Here is an 18,933-nt window from a genome sequence, read left to right on the forward strand (position 1 = left end):
GCGTCAATATAATCATGAAGGCAGGTCGTAATGCCAGGAATAATCATGTCTGGAATAAACAATAATGAGACGACTTCTTGCGCAAATCATGGCAACTTATGGAGCCCATCATGTAAGTGGAATGAATGGATTTGGGCAGGCTAGCGGAGTGGCGAATGGAGTCGCGTACTTAGCCTCTCTGTGGCATGCGACCTGTGCCCCTGCCGCCCAGACTTCGTCAGTTATGGTGGTTTGGGAATCAGGGCGCGGACGCTCACCGCCGACCTAGGGGTGACTTGTTCTCCCTCTTGTCTCCGAATAGAGCAGCTCCCGCTGGCGTCTCTTCTTCACCCTGGATCCTGACAGGGGAGATTCGGGGTGACACCGCCGAAACAGAAGCAGTGACCATGGCGGGCGTGAGCGACGCAGCGGCCGAACCCGCATACTGGCGCAAGAGCCCATGAGCCGTGGTGGAGCTCATAGCCCCGGGTAGTGCGTTGACACTACCAGCATTGATCTTTCCCATTGTCTGCCAGAGTCTGCTGCGATTGTTGCTGGTGGGCATGAATGTCAGTCTCCGAGGCGAATGTGCGCAAGAGATGTAGGGTACGTACCTAGAGCGCTGCGCGTTCCGACGCCCGTTAAAGACAATCACTTGAGACTCGTCCGAGTCGGACAGCTGGTTGGACTGTCGGAGTGCATGATCAGGTTCAGACTCCTCGGCGAAATCCCGGGTTTGGTCAGAATCGCTCGTCTCATCCTTGCTAGCAAGAGAGGTCGCTGGGCGGATACGAATCGGTTTCTTTTTTGGAGACAGGCCACCATTCACGTTATCAGACTGCGTTTGGCGCCTGGACTTGCTCAGGTGAAGAGCGATGAGACCCCTCATGGTTTCTTGGATGAAGGGATCGGGATCAGGTCCAGGCACGGAGGACTGGGACTCGTAATCATAGCCATCCAGCCGACTACCAGGCAAATTGGTACGGTTAGAGTCCGCGTCTGGGGATTTCAGTTCCTTGACTGGAGAAGCCGGGTAGAAGTTTCTTCCATCATATTTTGGGAGACCCTTCTGAACGGAGCGCGGAGCATTGCCCCAGTACAAATGGCGCGCGCGAATCTCTTCGTCAGTGAGAGGACGAGGGTAGATATAATCCTGGTCCTTCGCGTCACGGGCATCGACCCCTGGTCGGAGCTTGCCCTCCAGATACGGCTGTCCAAGCCCATCGTTGAGCTGATCAAGAGGCTCTTGAGAATTGCCTTGGCTCCCACTTTGGATGTCAGCAGATGACTCATCTTCTTTTTCAGGCCTTCTCAGAGTAGCATCGGAGAGCCGCGCGGACATGGCCTCGAATTCGGGCGTGATGGGAGGGTATTGCATGCCTGCTGCAAGAAGGCGCTGTTCACGCGCAAGCCGCTCTTCTTCGCTCATTCTGCTGGAAGCCGTGTACTTGACAGACTCGATGCTGGCCGAGTGCATGACTCCTTGGCCGTACTGGCCCCGAGGTTTGAAAGGAGGCGCCAAAGCAGCGGTGATTGGCAATGCAGACCGCTTCTTGACAGGTTCAGGGTGCATATTCGCGTCATGTAGCACAAGCGCGCTCGTCGTCATGGGAGCGGGTTCCTCGACGGGGTTGCTGTCCGTGGTGGATGTTCGATAGTGGTCCGTATTCTGCCTCGACCCGGACGCCCTTGCTCGGTTTCCTCGTTCCTTTCCATGGAATGCCTGTGTACTTCTCTTACCAGTCGACGGCTTGGACTCACTCGTGGCACAATTCGATTGAGTTGATCCGCGTGCCTGAACCGCGAGTTCTCTGATGGACGGCTTAGTCGAGGCTGACTTGGAACCCGTCTTTGACTGGCGGGCCTCATCTTCCAGTTGGCACTTGAGGTTGGCTTCTAATTCCTGGATCTGTCGACGGATGACTTCTGCCTGTTGCTTCATCTCTTTCTCGTCGACCTGATGCTTATTGAACTGAAGTTGATCTTCGACCCACCTGAGTTGGAGCCGCATATTCTCAATGTGTTTTCTGGTCACATGGCTCATACGAATTGACGACGTGGGCGGTGCGCTCGGAGCGTGTAGCGGTCCATGGGGCCCTCCCATCAGATTGGGAAAAGGTTGAACCAGTCCAGGAAAAGGCATCGGCATCGGATGATGCAGGTGGCCATTCTGGAACGGCATTGGTCCATAGATAGGACTGAACGCCCCCATGTGAGGACCCATGGTGCCCATCTGGGAGCCCGGATGCCCAGTCATGCTCGGATGGGAGGGAATCATGGGCATGGGCATGGACATACCCATCGGCACCGGCATTTGAACTGACATTGGCATGGGCATTCCCGGCATTCCCGGCATGAACGCGTGGCCCATGTAGTGACCTGGCATATGAGGACCAGATGGTTTGGGAGCAAGAGGCTCCTCCAATGGGGCCTTGGTTACATTCTTGTCGCGACCACCGTCCTCCATCTTGCTTGCATCGGCGCTTGGGGCCGTGTTCGCTGGATCAGGTACAGCGGGCGCGGCCGAGGAGGCGTAGTTCGGCATCAGAAAGGGGGTCGCAGACATGGGTCTAGGGCTGCGAGGAACCAGGCTCGGGCTAAAGACAGAGTCCCTGCGGTGGACAGGGAAGCCACCGTTCGAGCTTGCGCTGTAGTTCTGGTGGCCTTGAACGGTGAACCGAAATGGGCCCTCGCCATTCTCTTTGTCCTTTCCCTTTCCAGTGGGAGAAGAATGCGGCAGGGTATTAGGCACGATACGGCCACCCGCCGTGACCCTGATATTGTTGGGGGAGACCACGGCCTTGTAGAACCGCTTGAAACCTTCATTCATCTGGGCCGTCATCTCATGCGGGGCCATCAAGGGATTGGGCGACTGGGCCTCCACAGCGTTACGCTCTCGAAGTTTCCATTCGACCTCTTGGCCGTCAAGCTGCTGACGAATTGGTTCGTCTGACTCGGTAGAGACATGGTGCTTGCCAATGCTGCGATTGACGCCATTGGTAAGTGGTGCAGTTGGACGCACACGAAGGACGTGAGCTATGACCGACAATGAGCTCCTTTTCCATTTCCACATGTCAAGTGTTGGGAGGGGGTGGTAAGTGCATACCGATAGAAGGGTCTCTTTCAACCTGATGGAGGATTTTGCACTCGAGCGGGTATTGGGAGGCAGGGGCTCGGAGAGCAAGAAGCTCTTCCAGGGTGTAAGTCTTGCGCGTCATGCTCGGGCTCGGACCGATACAAGGCCAGCCTAAGTCCGCTCTTGGCCTTGGGTAGTAGGCGTAGGAAGAGTTGATTAAGGCTGCCGGTGGAAGTAGTATCGTCCAAGTAGAGTGGAACAAGTCGAGCCGAATCACTGTGAATCAATCATCGATATTAATCGTCCATCATCCAGCAGAGATCGGGATGTTGCCATCAAGGCCGTGTTCAAGGGAATGGGATGGAGGGCCGGGGTAAGGGTCATCCTAAGCAGCCCACGGATGATGTAGGAGGGGGCTCCCATGCAGATAACTTTGTAGAGAGAAAATGACGGGAGAAACAGGACCAGGAGAACCCTTCAGCTTTCCCTTCGAGGCCAAAGTGACGCCAAGCAAGGAGAAGTATAAATGAGACTTACCAACTTATAAAAGGGCCAGCGAAAGGAAACCCAACGAGCAGCCGACACTATGCATACAAGCACTTTAGAAGTCAGATTTCATCAGAACCGGAGCCTAGAAAAGGAAGACACGGTCCAAAAGACGTCGAGAATGGGAGTTTGAGTTCAGGGGTGTACAGCGCGAGGACGTGGTGTGAGGTCCGGTTCAAAAAAAAGGAGGGATTGATGAGTTCGAAAGCCTGACGGGTCAAGGAGACAACGCTTGTGGCTGCAATAGATTCTGGTGATGACGAGGACAGGATACAAGCGGGAGGCGGTCGGCGGCCAAGGTCTGTGATGAAGTGGAAGGAATTGCGAAAAGAAAAACCACGAAGGCGAGTCCGTGAACAAAGTAGAAGAAGTGCAGACTAGGGAGACTATCCAACTACAGCAGAGCGTGGAAGGAATGATCGGCCCCGATTGTGATGTCCTTCGCTTGCCCGCTCGCGAAAGAGGGACTGGCCAAAACAAATAATAAGAATAATAAAAGAGGCTAAAAAGGGGCAGAAGCCGGAGAGGGAAGTAAGAGGGCAGGAGAAGAATCCAACTTACCGGATAGTCAACCCAGGCTCTTGACAAGGCGAGGCGTGGACGCTGAATGAACGAAGACACTCACAGAGCAGCTATCTGACTCTTTTGCCTAATATCTCCCCAAGTCGTTGACGAAATCGAAGTCAGGCTGTATCTGCTTGGTGAGAGGTCGGTGGCCACAGCCGACAAGCCTCGCGGTATGAGGAGGATGAGGAAGCAGCTAGGTGAGGTAACGAACGTAAGAGAAGGATAGGCCTTGAAAGGTTATCTCGACGCCTGATCTGCGTTGCAATCTCTGAGAGGCATAGATGTAACGATGAAGTTAGGTAGATCAGGAAGGGTGTAATCAAAAATGATATAAAGAGAGTAGGTTCGACCTTCTCGTTTTACTACCCATCAAGGTACACGCGATAGATGACTCCAGGACGTGTCAAGAAACAAACGAGATGGAAAGTTGCTCCCTAGGAGAAACAGGTGGTTCGGTCAGAAGATAGACGCTGCGGAGACTGATAACCTGAACAGGAAGGTATCTGAAAGGAGGACTCCTGTCTATTGGCGGAAGCAAGAAGTGGACCGAGTTTGGGCGACCCCGATGTGTGTGTCCAGAGGTTCACGATCAAAGCAGGAGGTGCTGACCTTTAGGAAAGCAAGCAGAACCAATCGGTCGGGGTCTTCTTTCCTCATCTCTGAAAGTCCGCGGGAGTGGAGGTGGCCACTAAGGTCGGCTAGGTAGGAACAACCAAGAGCCCCTAACTAGCACTCCCTTGACTTGCGCTGGTATCTCGATCACACTGAATACATTTCTATACCCAAGGACTACTGCCTTTGAACAGCATCACAGGTAAGAGATGATATGGTCGGAGAATCGAGGAAAGTATTCCAGTGCCTCCCGAGTATATACCTGGATACATTGGTACAGTGTACCTGTGTAAAGCAGGACGACCGGGCCCTTCTTGTGAGGATGGCTCACACGCCCGTTAACCCCCTTTCAAGCTCCTTGGCTTCTTAGGAAGAGTGGGATAGCGAGTAGATTGTCGAACCCTTAGGAGAGGGGCCCTTCTTTTCCGGATTGCAACAGGTTCGCAGAGTGCCGGTGGGACACAGACAGGAGGTTGGACCTGTCTATGAGGAGTCCGCCTCTCCCTCAGTTGCCTTTCTGTGTGAGACGGAAAGTCTCGAAAAGCAAGATTCCGTCCTTCTGGTTTTTGAAGAATTGGTTCTCTAGCTTCGGGGCAGAGGCGTCTCAAGAGAGAATCCGAGAGGGCCAACAGGCAAAGTACTCGATGGCAAAGCTCGCCTTCCCCGGCCCCGAAGGCCGATGGCCATTCCGGGGGGAGGTGACTCCATGGGGTATTATGGCGACAGAGAAATGAGAAAGACGGCGATGGCCGGAATCAGGGCAGTAAGTAGGGTGCCAATTATAAAGTAAGAACTAGATTCATATCCATATCCAATGGAAAAAGTATGAATCTGGCCACAAAAACCTGAGCACCATGAAAGGATGCAATGTTCAAGTGGTGACAGTGAAAGGGGTCAAGGGAAGGGAAGAGGCTTGCTCTTGAAAAATATCATTTGTCATTGGCTGTGGGAGTGACTAGAACATAGGTACCTAACCGGCAAAGCGTATAATATCCGTGGTTGGCTGCTGAACGTCAAACAATGAGATAAGAAGAGGCACATAGATAATCAGCAGCTAGAACTGGTCATCTATGCCTTAACTTTGAACTACTTATGAAGTTGGAAAATTGTAACTGTTGAATGCTGGCTGCCGCCAGATAAAGACCAGGAGCTCTTATAGTGTACCAGGTCGCATACCTAGGTAGGGAAGGTAGTCGTGTTGTTCTGCTGTATGATGACCGCATCGGCGCAGGTACCAGAGAATCTTGGTTCTCAAGGTGGTGACTAATCAAAAACAACCTACCTATGTACGAAGTACATGTACCCGCTGTCGAATGAATCGGAGATTCATACGCCAAGGTCAATAATCTGTAACCTGTTGGATAAGAAATGTCGGAAACTCGGGATTCGATTATAAAGAGACCGAATTCAGTTTCACAATTATCATAATCATAAGCATACGAATAGGACAGGCCGGGTCGTTATAATGTCGTAGTTACGATCACTGCCCCGCATAGGTACATTGGATATGCATGTGAATTGACGAGGATCTACTTCATGTACCTATGACCCGAGGTCTCCTCCGCCTGGGCCAGTTACCCCGCGGGTTTACCCCTCCCGCTCTCCCTTCACATTCCCCTCCAACATGATTGCATCAAGGAGAGCTGCTGGTGCAGCACCGAACAGCAGCATCATGTCAAAAAGCCGGTCCCGTCATTACATGTAGTGTTCTTCTGACCCTGACTAGTACGGGCGCAAATCATTCGGATTGGATTCCACGGGATAATTAGTGACGGCCGCGTTCGGTATTGTACCTAGCTCTTCGCGGAATGCCGGATAACAGGCACTTCAACGTTCATCGATGTTTCATACGTCGTACTTACGAGAGGTACCCGAACTAACCAGGTACCCAAGGCCGTAGTCGTTGCCCGTTTTAGGACTCCGCCTCCGGGAGTCCGTACCGCTTTTCTTGCATTGCCGCCAATAACGCCTCTCTTATTATAATACCAAGAGGTACTTAAATGTAAATGTACACTTACTTGGAACTCTCTCGGGGCTGCGTTGTTTAACGGCATCCGGACAAGGCGTGTAAGCCGGTCACTTAACCGATAACATATGACGACTGAGCCTTTTTGTTTTTTGGTCTCTCGTCTTCGATGCCTGCTCTTTTCCCTTTCCTTTTCTCTCCCCGTTTTTCTCTTCTTTCTGAAATCTAGATCCTCGAATAATCCGCCCTATACCCACCCAATCTTTGTCTGATTCTTTCATTAGCGACAACTAGACTAGTTTGGACAACTTCAGAACGCATCTCCGTTCGAATCCCTACCAAATCTGTCTTACAAACATCTACGACAACGACTTTGCCGCGACTAGACGGCCCAATATCCTACATTCGAGTGAAATATACGTTATATTCGCAATCCAACCAACAAACTAGAAACGTATATATCAGTTTTCGTCATGGCCCCCATTAAGCCTCATTGGACTCAGCCGTCCCACCCGGACGTCCAGGAAGTCATCAAGGCGAGCGATACCGAGTTCCTGACCAAGAGCGTTTCCAAGGTCCACCTACCACCTTTCGCCATCTTCGCCAAACTGTCTTTCCCTCCGTGCACCTTTGTCAAGCAGCCGACCTATGCGACTGTCCAGTGTGGCCGAGACAAGCACTTTGATCTCAACAGCGACCTTCTGTATATCAACCACTCATGCGATCCTTCTCTGGTCAGTCGCCCTTGAACTCCTCTTAGTCTTCGTCCTGCCAGCTTTTTTTTAACTGCGGCCAAGTATCCACCTTTTGCTAACCATCGTGCCTGGCGACAGATTTTTGATACGGGCAATTTCAATGTCCTAGTTGGACCCAAGGGGCTCAAGCCCGGTGATGAGCTGACCGTTCGTTGTCTCTGACATCCCTCCCCCTTTTTTCTTTCTCCCGCCTCATCATACCACCTTGGATGATCTCTCCCCACTTCATTTGCACTACTGGTCATCCTCGCCTGTCTAACCCGTCGTCTAGTTCTTCTATCCCTCCACTGAGTGGTCCATGGCCCAACCCTTCGACTGCTTCTGCGGCGCCTCGTCCTGCCGCGGCACCATCAGCGGTGCCAGGGACATGACCAGGGCCCAGCTTCAGGGTGTTTGGCTGAACGGCTACATCCTGGAACTGCTCGCAGAGCGGGACGCCGCGGTAGCAGCGGCAGCGAGCTCGGCGAAACTTCCGTCCGAGAATGGCGTGAAGCCGGAGCCGGAGGGCACCGCCAACGAAGATCCCACTGCCCAGGCGCTGAGACATGCGCTTGAGCTCGCGGAAAAGACCGCGGAAGCCGCCCGCTCTGCCCTACGTTCCTACACCGAGACCTTGCAGAACGGTTCGGCTGCCATGGCCAAGGTTAACGGTACGACGTATGTCAATGGCGACAGCAACGGAAGCAACGGAAAAGTAACCCTCGACCCCCTCGTTAACGGAACCGGCGAGTTCGGGGCGGCAGCAGCCAGGCGTGGGCCGACGTCACGAGAATTGAGCGGCGAGATGGACGGAGATACCAAGTCAAATGTCGTGTCTGCCAACTAAGTTGGAAGGCGGTAAAGAATTCGGCAGACCTTTGAAAAGAGGAGTAGGGAGGAAGGGGAGTGCCGCATGGACATTTTAACAGACTTCTCTCATACAGCACGAAACCCGGGAAAATCCTCACCACCCCTTGGGCCGAACGGGGCCACATTGGAGCGGCCAGCATTCTTCTGTGGATTTCTTTTCCAACCCACAGATTCAACATATGGATTAGTGTAGACACGATTCTTTCCGATTATCGAGCCATAAGGTTCGTTGTTTACCTCTTGCTTGTCGCATAAGGACCTCTCGTACCCTCAACGAGCAGCAGATGACGGGCAGAAAATCAAAAGTACTCACTCCCTTAACGCCAGTCCATACCATAACTAGTTTTCCGAATGTCAAAAAAAAATAGAATCTTACCGGCAAGTCATGTAACTCTGTTCGAAACCTCATCTTCGATGCCTACCGGCCTCGCGGCGCCATGGTGTCTGGTTTCGTCTTCCTCCCATTCCAGACGCTCGATGATGCGTTGCACAAGAAACGCCGTGGCAAACTTCCACGACTCCGTGTCGCCAAGATTCCAGGCCTCGATGGCGGCGCGCACAGCGACTGCCCGGTCTTTGCCGTCCTCGCCGCCAATGTTGCCGGGCGCATGGATTTCTCGGGCCTTCTGCAGTAAAAAGGGTTCTAGAGCAAGATCGGCCTCGTTTGCCACGGGACCGTCGACGGGGTCGTGCTCCGGCTTGGGACGGCGCCCCGGTCCCAGGTCGGTGTAGCCTCTGTCCTGATCGTATGGGATGGCGAATCCAAAGTGCCAATCGAGATAGCCCCGGAGCTTATCCTCTTGTATCAACTTCTCGGCCGTCAACCAGAGGGCGTGGGCCGTGGCGTACTGGCTAGCTACCATCTCCTTAAAGCGAACGACGCGAATGGCGGAACTGACGGTGGCGCCGAGGACCCCGGTAGTGGTGGCACGCAACCAGGGGTCGCGAGGCGAGATCCGGCGGATCCAAGGTATGTCGACCTCTACACGGGCCTCGCTGAGGAGGGCTGTTGTGTAAGGATGCGGTACGGTGCCGATAGTGTAGAGAGTGCTGATGTTCTGATATCGGCCTGGGGTACTTATATGCATGAGCCGTGAGGAGATGCATGGATTACATTGGTCATTGTTGGGAGGACACGAATTTACCATGGGCGAGGGTGAGCATTGGGAGAGACTCACGGCAAGCTGCCTAGCCTCGCTGATCATGTGTGTCGAGTGTTTGGGGAGCGGTTTTACTACTGCTATGCCGTCCGAGAAGAGGTTCTGCCAAGTGGTATGAAGGTGGCTGTTGATGAGCAGATTCAAGCTCTTGAGGCCTCCGGCGCGGTTGTCTTTGAAGGCCTGCTCGACTTTGGCGTATTTATCCTTGATGAGGGATGCACCATAGTGAACGATAGAGTTGGGCATGTCACCTACGTGGAAACGCTCTGCGGGTACAGCTGCGAGGAAGTCTTTGAACTGCTTCCGCTCGCCGCTGGCCAGGACATGCTCGATCGCCGCCAGAACGTCCGGTCCAGACCCCGCGAGTAAGCCGTCGTTGAGGCCTTGCCAGCGGGTAAGTTTGGCGGGGTATATCCCTCGCCGGAGAAAGGTGAGTTCGGCGTCCTCCCGAGGTCCCATGGGCAGCAGAGTGTATGATGACAATAAACCGCCGCCCACATTCTCCCAGGCCAACCAGCGCATTATTTCGGTCTTGACAGCGGGTATCAGATCAAGGCGCTGGACTTCGCCGTATAAATGGTTATCCATAGCGTCGGCGGGGCTGAGAATGATGGGTCTGAAGCCTTGAGCCCACCAAGCACGCCGCCAGGTTAGCAAAAGATCGCCTTCGGCATCCGCCGTGGTCCTATCCTCGGCGTTGGCGGGGTCGTAGTAGCAGTATATTGGTGCCCGATCCTCCAGTGGCGGGAGGATGGAGTGAGACTCGTTGAGGGTGAGAGTGGAGAAGGGCATGGAGAGCCACTCCCAGTCGGACCACGAGGAACCATCGCTATCTACATCATTCTTCTGTCGCGGCGGGGTGTTGGAAGGCGGCCGGACAGGATCCAAGTTGTTTTCAGAGGGAGGGATCCCGATCTTCGGTACGAAGGGTATCCGGTCGGCATATCGGGACAGAGTGCTCTGACCCGGGACGATGCTCGGTCGCGATAGAAAGAGAGAGAATAGGGAGAAGACAGCCACACAAGCGAGGAGCAAGCGGAAGCGTCGAGAGGGCCAGATACGGAGCGGCTTTCCGATAGAGGCGTGGTGCTCGCGCATGGCGGGCCGACGGACTGTCCCTCTCGATGAAAGGTCGTACTTTGAATCACCAATTTCAGAGGTGAAGGGGAAAGGTGGACATGATGAGGACCGCTAAAACTAGGTGGGTTGAGGAATTGAACAGCGACGATCGCTAATTCGGTTATATGGCATCAAAGTTAAGGCTGGTCACTAATACTTTGACCGGGACGGCGTTGTTTCGGATAACTGGAGCTCGACGCGTATTTCAACACGTAATGAGAAATCAGAGTACACCACATGTTTCCAAACTAGGGCAGGTACCATTGAGATTGAGTCCAGCTGCCCTTTCCCGACATGTCCATAACTTGCCGCCCTTTGTCATCTGCCGATCCGGCCGTTTGGCCGGCGCGGTGCTTGTACCGTGTACGGGTACATGACGTTGTGGTGAACCTATGGCCACACCGAGGTGTATCTGGAAGACAAGCAACAACACCAACGACAAGAATGGCCAAGACTCCCACAGTCGTATATCTTCGATGAGAATGTCTTTGACCGACAGCCAAGGTAGCTCGCCAATAGGTCTGGCCTGGGGATAGGTAGAGATCTTTTCGTATTCGAGTGGGATAGAGGAAGAAATAATATCGTAGACGGGTCGTACGGGGTACAAATACTTAGCATAGCTTACAAATCGTGTGAGCTAATTGATACGATATGAGCTCCGGTTCAAGGTCCACACTTAATTATAACTAACATAGGATACCAATTTAACCACCAAAATCTGTACCCGAACTGTTAAGAACTGTTATCAATGGGCGGGGAGGTACATTATCCACGTCTCACGGAGTAATCGCTTCAACCTCGCAATCCCATGTTAATGACCACCAGACTCAACTTTCTACACACCACTTACATGTAAATATAGACAAATCCCCATACTCGTGAGCGGTTTCCAATGACCGACACGCAGCCAGAGATGAAAATCGATCCTGCAAGGGCTACAGCTCTTGCATCTCAACTCAAATCCGTCAGAGAACGTCTGACCACAGCCACCAAGGGACGAAATGTCTGTCAACTAGGATCATTTGAAGCTGTCCCTATGACGATGTTGCACACCCCTTTCCTGGCCCATTCACTTCCTGATTCCACTTACCCTGCCTCTCATAATTCCTTTCTCTCCACTTCTCGTAGTAAAGCTCATTCATTGCTGACAATCCATCTTAGGTCCGCCTCGTCGCCGTGTCCAAGCTGAAACCGGCCAACGACATCCTTGCCGTACACCAACCGGCCGACCCAGCCGTGGCGGCCGTAACTCATTTCGGGGAGAACTACGCCCAAGAGCTCACCCAAAAGGCCCAGATCCTGCCCGCCTCCATCAACTGGCACTTCATCGGAGGTCTACAGTCCTCACATGCCAAGAAGCTCGCGCGGATCCCCAATCTCTACTGCGTCTCCAGCGTCGACTCCCTCAAGAAGGCCAAGCTCCTCAACGCCGCCCGCGCCGACCTCATCGCCTCCGCCTCCGCCTCCACCACCCCGTCCGCCGCACCGTCCTCCACTCCTCCTCCCAGACTGAACGTCCACGTCCAGGTGAACACCTCGGGCGAGGAAGCCAAATCCGGCACCGCCCCCGGCGATGACACCGTCGAGCTCTGCGCCGCCATCGAGCGCGACTGCCCTGCCCTCCACCTCCTCGGCCTCATGACCATCGGTGCCATCGGCCGTAGCCAAGCCACTACCGCCGATGGCGGGAACGAGGATTTCCAAGTGCTTCGGGAGCAGCGGGACCTCGTTCGCACTCGCCTCGGCATCGAGCGCCACCTCGAGCTCAGCATGGGAATGAGTGAGGACTTCGAGGGCGCCATCGCCATGGGTAGCGATGAGGTTAGAATTGGGAGTACCATTTTCGGTGAGAGGGGCCCCAAGAGCGAAGCCAAAGTCGTGGTGTAGATGTCTCCGTGTCGTACGATTCAACGTGGCCACCGGGTACAATGAGAGAATGGGACACGAAAAAAGCATGAGAACAATGTTCTGGGCCGCGATATCGTGGTGTCGCCTGACCGAGGCCATAAGCCCTTATAATTTAACATGGAAATCTCCCTCATGGGTAATTGAGAATGCCTATGCTAGAGCGCAGCATCGCATCAAACGTGCAAACCATGTCGAGATCGCTGCCCGCCGCTACTACGGTGCACCGACCACGGCGCGTCCGATGGCTCGTGGAGGAATCATTGACGTGAAGAGCCTCTAGTGGCCTCCTTGAATAACTTCAAAGCAGCTTAGCCATGCACTGCCAGTTGTACACTGGTTCAACCGCCATTTCCTTCTACCACGGAAACTAACTGGAACTCTCCCGTCACCCTTACACCATACGCCATAATCTACAAGAGGACCAAAAATAAAGAACGAGCCGGCAATGGCACGACTGGCGTCGTCCGATGGCATGCGGAAGGCAGACCCTGCGTGAAAAAAGCCGCTCTCATGCAACGACAACGTTAGCGAAAGTATTGGAAATCTCATCCCGTGTTGGAGGATGGCGTTGTAGTGATATGCCGGCCGCAATGCGTTCTTCCATGATGTTTACGAGCGGTCCAGGGACGCTCTCATCCGTGGCTCGGATCGTGAGGCGAACCATCTGTAGAGGATAGTATTAGTGACGTGCGTGCGAAGTAGAACATGCGGGGAGACACATGTCAAGGACAAACAAACCTGAGTCGCATAGTTTGGCTCAAGACGCATCAAGCAGCCGAATTTTCCGCCATCCGTCGTGTGAAGGACGCTGGCACCCACAAAGTTCTTTGCGTTCGGATCCACGTTCTGGAGATTGCGCCAGCGGAACCCCTCGACCATCTTCCGGATAAACCCTTCGGTCATCTCTCGTCCGGCGTTCTTGGCCGCAGCGCTGAGGCCAACAATCTTCTGGGCCTCCCTCGGCCCACCTCCAATCTGCTTCCATCGCCTGAAAAACTCTTCGGCTGAGAGGTCGGTTGGATCCATGAATTTGTGGATAGTCACAGGAAGCATGAGCGTCAATGCCTGCAACGCGCCTGCCAAGTAGCTGACGCGAATGGTCGGGCTCTTCTCAAACACCTTCTTCGCTTCGAACATGATCACTTGCTGTGACTGGCCGTTGTGGCTGAGTGACGTCTCGGGCATGCTCTTGACGTCCCAGGTCAGTTTGCCTTTCTCGCTCTCGTCGAGATCCAACAGGGTAGTGAAGGAACTCATGGAACCAGGCGTTTTGTTTGAGAAGTACAAAATCAGGCATGCCATTTGCCCTCTGTACTCAGACCGGACCCCTATCTGGAGCTGGCCATCCTCGTATAAGACGCCCTCGGCCTTGATTAGGAGCCTATTGTAGCCCCGTTCCCATCCGGGCGATAAGTGAGCCGCGCTGGCTAGATTAGGAGCGTTGGCCTTGGGCTCCGCGGGCCCAATGTTCGTCATGTCCAAGCCGGCAAGGTCGTTGGCTGCGCTGGACTGGGAGGGCGTGGTGTTGGCGTGCCCGTTAAGCGCTGCATTGCTGCTGAACGACCTGTGCAAAGACGGCCTCTTGGTCATGCTCAGCTCGCTAGGATCTGAATTGGCATCCTTGCCACCAACAATCCAAGTTCTCTTATCACTGGTGTTGGCGTGCTTTTTATGCAGTCTTGACAGCAGCGCAGATTGCCGTGACGGGAAAGGCGGCATCTCGTCGCACACGGTTCGCAGGAGGTCATCCGTGGGCATGTTTGCCAAAGCCAGGTACTCGCATGCCCGCTGTTGCAGCTCCGAGTCCAACGTATGCGTGAACAGATCAAAGGCACCGAGAAGCTGCGGCTTGATTTCCGGGAAGAGGTTGACGAATTTGACGAAGCATGAGAGGATCATGGCGCGAGTCGACGAGGAGCAAGCTGGGAGCTTACTTTGCAATGCCAGGAATTGCTCGATCGGGCTGCATCTGGGCTGATCGGCAATGAGGTGTCCGAACTCGCCCAAGATATATGCTCCGATCTTAACCAGCGTCTCGTGACAATGGTCCTGCTTGACGTATTGAAGGGAATGCTGAGCAGCATAGACCTGCAATTCCTCGTTGTTCGTCACGATCTGGATGACGCGCTGCCAGACTTCGTCGCTGACGTGATCACCGGCCATGGCAATCAGCCTCAGAGAAATGTCGACATACCACTGGACATCTGTCGCATATTTCTCCGTAAGAATGGCAATCTTGATGACCATCTCTTCTCGGATGGCGAAATCAGCGTTCTGTAGGAAACGGAGAAGCTCGCCCACTATGACACGAGCGTTCGTCGAGTCGCACATGCTGTACAGGAGGTCCAGCCCCTTCCTCCTGACGCTAATATCTCGGTCTTTCAAGGAGCCAACGATGACATCCTGATGTTGTTTAATGGTATCCAAGTTGTCACCGCGTGCCGCTAGGTGCGTCATCGCATCTAGGCCCAGGTAGCGGACGTTTGTCTCCCTAGAAGTGAGGAAGCGGCCCAATCTAGACGAGATTTGTTTCATGAGGGCCGTCTCCGTATCCAGGTGAATGACCAGGTTGATGGCTTCAAACAAAACAGCATTCTGTGCATTGTTCTGTTGAACATTCTTGGTTTGCTCCAGAGCTAGGTTTAGGATCTTCTGTATAGATTCGCGGATCATTTCGCGCACGTGTGTATCATCTGGCCTCGCGTCAGCTGTCGACGTCTTCCATGAAGGGAAATCTTTGGATGCCTACCGGATGGCGGGAAGTACTGAAGGAGACGAAGCAGCTTGACCTGGATCCAGGGACAGGGAACTTTGTAGTAGAGATAATCGGGAGTGAACTCATTGTCGACGACTATCCGCTTCAACTTGGCTGCAGCTTTCGGATACGCGGCCTTATATTGTTCTAGGTTGTCTTGTGCCAGGGTCATGACTAACGACGTGACAGATAGGGCGACACCGAGGTCGGGGTCGTCCATGAGAGATATTATCCTCTCTGCCCATTGCGGTTGGACAATCTCTGGATGCTTGCGGTAAAGGCGAAGGAGGGTCAGAGCGGCCTTCTTTTTGACGAAGGTTTTCGAAGTACTAGGGTCGAAGCATCAATAACACGACAAGCAGAAGTGCGGGGAGGGGAAAACGGAATTGGGGCCAACGTACGGGGCAATCAGAAGTCTGTGGACCTCGCCACTGAGTGCCTCGCCCATCTCCTTCCCGCCGACATTGGCAATGGCATGCAAGGCCAGGCAGTTGAAGAGCTCGTTATGTTCCAGCAGGTCTTTCCGTATACTGTTCACCACAAGGTGAAGCAACTCATGCTCCTCATGTAGGAAAAGAGTCATGGCCAAATATCCGATCTGTTTCTCTGAATACTTGTGGGCCGAGATGAGGTTGACGGCTTCCAAATGGCCAAAGTCGACATTCCAACCGAGTATGTAGATGTACAGGAGCTGACGAAACGATCAGCTTCGGAAGACCTCCCTGAAAGAAAAAAAGGCAGCAGGACAAAGCTCACCTTGCACACATATTTCTTCTTGTGGTAGCCGTTGAGATTCCCGTCTGTGTTGTATTAGCAAGCCGCAGCCTTCCCAGCGCGCCGAGCCCGGTTTTCAAGTCGCACCTTTGAATTTTTGTCTACAATCCGACGGTCTGTTAGCCAGACGCCTACTCAACAATCTTCTTGAGAGACGGGAGATCATTCTCACCGAATATTCGCCAATTCCTTGTTTATTCGCTTTTCTTCGAGGTCCCGTGCTCTCGCATTTCGCAGATCAGCAATGAACTGAACGAGGCCTCGCATGTTGGCCGTGTTCGTGCTCGAGCGGCCGAGAAACCCTCCTGTCACGGCTGACATGGTGGGCTATGGAGCTCGTTCTTCCGTCTTTTGGTGTGCTTTTGTTTCGGTTGATACTCTACAATGGAGTCAAATAGTAGGTATCGATAAATGGCGAACCGGCGAGGTGTCGAGTGGTCAGAGATACGACTCTGGGAAGAGCGTCGGGGAGTGATCCATGCGCCACGAAGCGACTTCTCCTTGAGAGGCTTTGGCAGATGTGCGTGCCAGGGACGGAAGAAGCCGAATTGCCCCCAGGATTAGCTCACGAGCAGTCGCGTTAATGGTGATGATGAAGCTAACTTCCTTTATAGCCAAGGAAACGTTAGACGAGAAAAGATCTTTGGGTTCGTGAAGCCATGATCTTCTCGAGAGACGACGCGATTACTGGACGAGGGTTGGGGTGGTATTGCAGCCCGTGTGGCCTGGACTTTCCCGAGGACGTCGCCGTTGGAAAAGGGGAGGTGGGGCATTCTTCGACCAGACTTCCGGGGTACCATGTGGGTACACTGTATGGATACGGTACTTATCCACTATGGTACTGAGTTGAATCGGTTCCAGTGATGATACCTACCCATGCACCAACCCATATCAGTGAAGGGAAATAAGTAGTCATTGGGAATAGAAAGCATGTTTGCCTACCTGAGTTCAAGTTCGTGACAGCAGAAAGTAGAGCAAAGAGTGTATGAATTTGGGATCCAAGATCGACATTGCAACGAGCATTTCATATGTACGAATAGTGTATGTACCTAGGTACTTAGGGAGAACATCTTGGCACCCCTGGCCGTGCGTTGGGACCAGATGATAAGATAACGAAAGAGCTTCTAAAGGTGCACCTAATAGAGCAGCACAGTGTTAGCGCGTCATAGAGCCAGGTTCTTTCTTCCCACTGCTTGATGCATGCTCGACTTGCCCTTCGTGGTGGACATGCGCAGCCAGAATGCGTTCGCAATCCAAGCCATAGACATTGTCGCAGCATGAATCCCGCCGGCTCAAGGCTCAGCCGAGTCCGCTTTGGACAAAGGCCAACTCAATGGCTCCGAGCTTCCTCACATCCAGAACTCGCCGTATCGACTCCCCGGACATTTCGGCGGACATACGCATTCCACGCCGCCAGCGCGCCAACTATTCAGGTCTTCAATCGACGCACCAAGTGGCTCCAGAAGGAGCGCGCCGCCTCCAATGTTGAATTGGGTCGCGAGACGGACTACCTCAAGGATGAGATAGCCATGCGGCTTTGCGAAAGACTCCTTGTACTGTCCCCAACCCCAGCTCTGCACAAAGGAAGGATTCATCGGCGTTATCGTTCAAAGCTGACTCGTCTTGCATGCCAATGTCTAAGGATATCAAGCGTCATTTCCCCAAAGTGCTTGACCTCGGGGCCAATTCCTGCAACATCGCTCGGGCCCTGACACGCGAGAACCCTGACCCAGACCCAGCGAAACCTATCTCCCCTGCTCTAGCCACCCGTATTGGCGAGCTTGTAGCAGCCGACTCGTCTCACTCTCTCCTTTATCGAGATGCCGACCTGCCTTTCAACGATGCCATCAACATTACACGCGAGGTTCTGCAAGACGAAGAACAGCTGCCCTATGACCCTTCGACATTTGACCTGGTGATGAGCTCTCTCAGCTTGCATTGGATCAACGACCTTCCCAGCGTCCTGGCACAGATCAACAGAGTCCTCAAGCCCGACGCTCCTTTTATCGGCGCCATGCTTGGCGGGGATACTCTATACGAGCTACGCACCAGCTTGCAGCTCGCGGATCAGGAGCGGAGGGGTGGCATCTCTCCCCACGTCAGCCCTCTTGCGGACGTCCGTGATGTGGGCGGCCTCATGCAACGTGCTGGCTTCAAGCTGCTGACCGTCGACGTTGAGGACATCATCGTGGACTACCCCGACACCTTTTCGCTGATGCAAGACCTGCAGTCCATGGGAGAGGGTAACGCGGCCTTGAGCAGGGAGATGGGCCCTATCAGCAGGGATGTCCTATTGGCCAATGAAGGAATCTACAGGGAGCTCCATGGAAATGAGGACGGCAGCCTCCCAGCGACATTCAGGGTGATATACATGATTGGATGGCGCGAGTCCGACAAGCAGGCCAAACCACTACCCCGGGGTAGCGGCAAGGTCAATCTCAAAGACATACTCGAAACAAAATAGATAGCGTGGGAGATGACCATGGTCATATACTGTCCGAATAAGGACAGTCTGTCGAAGTATTGTTATATTTAGATGATATACGGGATAAACCCAAGCCGCCTTTTAGCCCTCACATGGGTTGCTGGAGTGAGGGGATAATTGAGCTTGGATATCGAAGTGGAATGGGCGTCAGCCAAGGCAATTCGCCGTCAACAGAACGGCTCCACACTCGTACTTGAAGTGTTGTCCTGCAAATCCGTGAAGTAATACGCCCATCGAACCATAAGTCTAGCTCGGTATGGACGACATCATGGGACTGCGACGTGCCAAGTGCACGCATCAGAACCAGTGTCGTTGTCGCCCAGGCAATGCTCCGCTGACGGCAGCAGTAATCCATCATAAATTATTCTTTCGTTATGCCCAT

At 53.5% G+C, this 18,933-nt stretch overlaps 7 protein-coding genes across 7 annotated transcripts; 4 read left to right on the forward strand and 3 right to left on the reverse strand.

Annotated features, from left to right (window-relative positions):
* Positions 1-253: 253 nt before the first annotated feature.
* On the reverse strand, positions 254-3,197 carry ACRALDRAFT_2023750 (uncharacterized protein; the record flags this gene model as incomplete). Its single annotated transcript, XM_071020157.1, has 2 exons — positions 254-3,015; positions 3,086-3,197. The coding sequence occupies 2 exons, from the start codon at positions 3,195-3,197 to the stop codon at positions 254-256; spliced, it is 2,874 nt and encodes a 957-aa protein (XP_070878596.1).
* A 3,090-nt stretch (positions 3,198-6,287) lies between these two features.
* Positions 6,288-6,545, forward strand: ACRALDRAFT_206310 (uncharacterized protein; the record flags this gene model as incomplete). Its single annotated transcript, XM_071022013.1, has 3 exons — positions 6,288-6,293; positions 6,335-6,481; positions 6,507-6,545. 3 exons carry the CDS (start codon positions 6,288-6,290, stop codon positions 6,543-6,545), a joined length of 192 nt encoding a protein of 63 aa, XP_070878597.1.
* Positions 6,546-7,219: 674 nt separating this feature from the next.
* ACRALDRAFT_2023751 (uncharacterized protein) lies at positions 7,220-8,327 on the forward strand (the record flags this gene model as incomplete). Its single annotated transcript, XM_071020158.1, has 2 exons — positions 7,220-7,480; positions 7,773-8,327. 2 exons carry the CDS (start codon positions 7,220-7,222, stop codon positions 8,325-8,327), a joined length of 816 nt encoding a protein of 271 aa, XP_070878598.1.
* A 406-nt stretch (positions 8,328-8,733) lies between these two features.
* On the reverse strand, positions 8,734-10,608 carry ACRALDRAFT_2038421 (uncharacterized protein; the record flags this gene model as incomplete). Its single annotated transcript, XM_071020876.1, has 1 exon — positions 8,734-10,608. One exon carries the CDS (start codon positions 10,606-10,608, stop codon positions 8,734-8,736), a length of 1,875 nt encoding a protein of 624 aa, XP_070878599.1.
* Positions 10,609-11,521: 913 nt separating this feature from the next.
* ACRALDRAFT_1054367 (uncharacterized protein) lies at positions 11,522-12,516 on the forward strand (the record flags this gene model as incomplete). Its single annotated transcript, XM_071015815.1, has 2 exons — positions 11,522-11,632; positions 11,791-12,516. The coding sequence occupies 2 exons, from the start codon at positions 11,522-11,524 to the stop codon at positions 12,514-12,516; spliced, it is 837 nt and encodes a 278-aa protein (XP_070878600.1).
* Positions 12,517-13,045: 529 nt separating this feature from the next.
* On the reverse strand, positions 13,046-16,387 carry ACRALDRAFT_2093068 (uncharacterized protein; the record flags this gene model as incomplete). Its single annotated transcript, XM_071022617.1, has 7 exons — positions 13,046-13,201; positions 13,276-15,230; positions 15,287-15,621; positions 15,694-15,983; positions 16,049-16,092; positions 16,154-16,167; positions 16,239-16,387. The coding sequence occupies 7 exons, from the start codon at positions 16,385-16,387 to the stop codon at positions 13,046-13,048; spliced, it is 2,943 nt and encodes a 980-aa protein (XP_070878601.1).
* A 956-nt stretch (positions 16,388-17,343) lies between these two features.
* Positions 17,344-18,530, forward strand: ACRALDRAFT_1025758 (uncharacterized protein; the record flags this gene model as incomplete). The annotated part of the gene is made up of 2 exons (XM_071014766.1): positions 17,344-17,619; positions 17,709-18,530. The coding sequence occupies 2 exons, from the start codon at positions 17,344-17,346 to the stop codon at positions 18,528-18,530; spliced, it is 1,098 nt and encodes a 365-aa protein (XP_070878602.1).
* Between the last annotated feature and the right edge of the window lie 403 nt (positions 18,531-18,933).

Source organism: Sodiomyces alcalophilus (genome assembly GCF_042370955.1).
Source record: "Sodiomyces alcalophilus JCM 7366 unplaced genomic scaffold ACRALscaffold_1, whole genome shotgun sequence".
NCBI lineage: Eukaryota > Fungi > Ascomycota > Sordariomycetes > Glomerellales > Plectosphaerellaceae > Sodiomyces > Sodiomyces alcalophilus.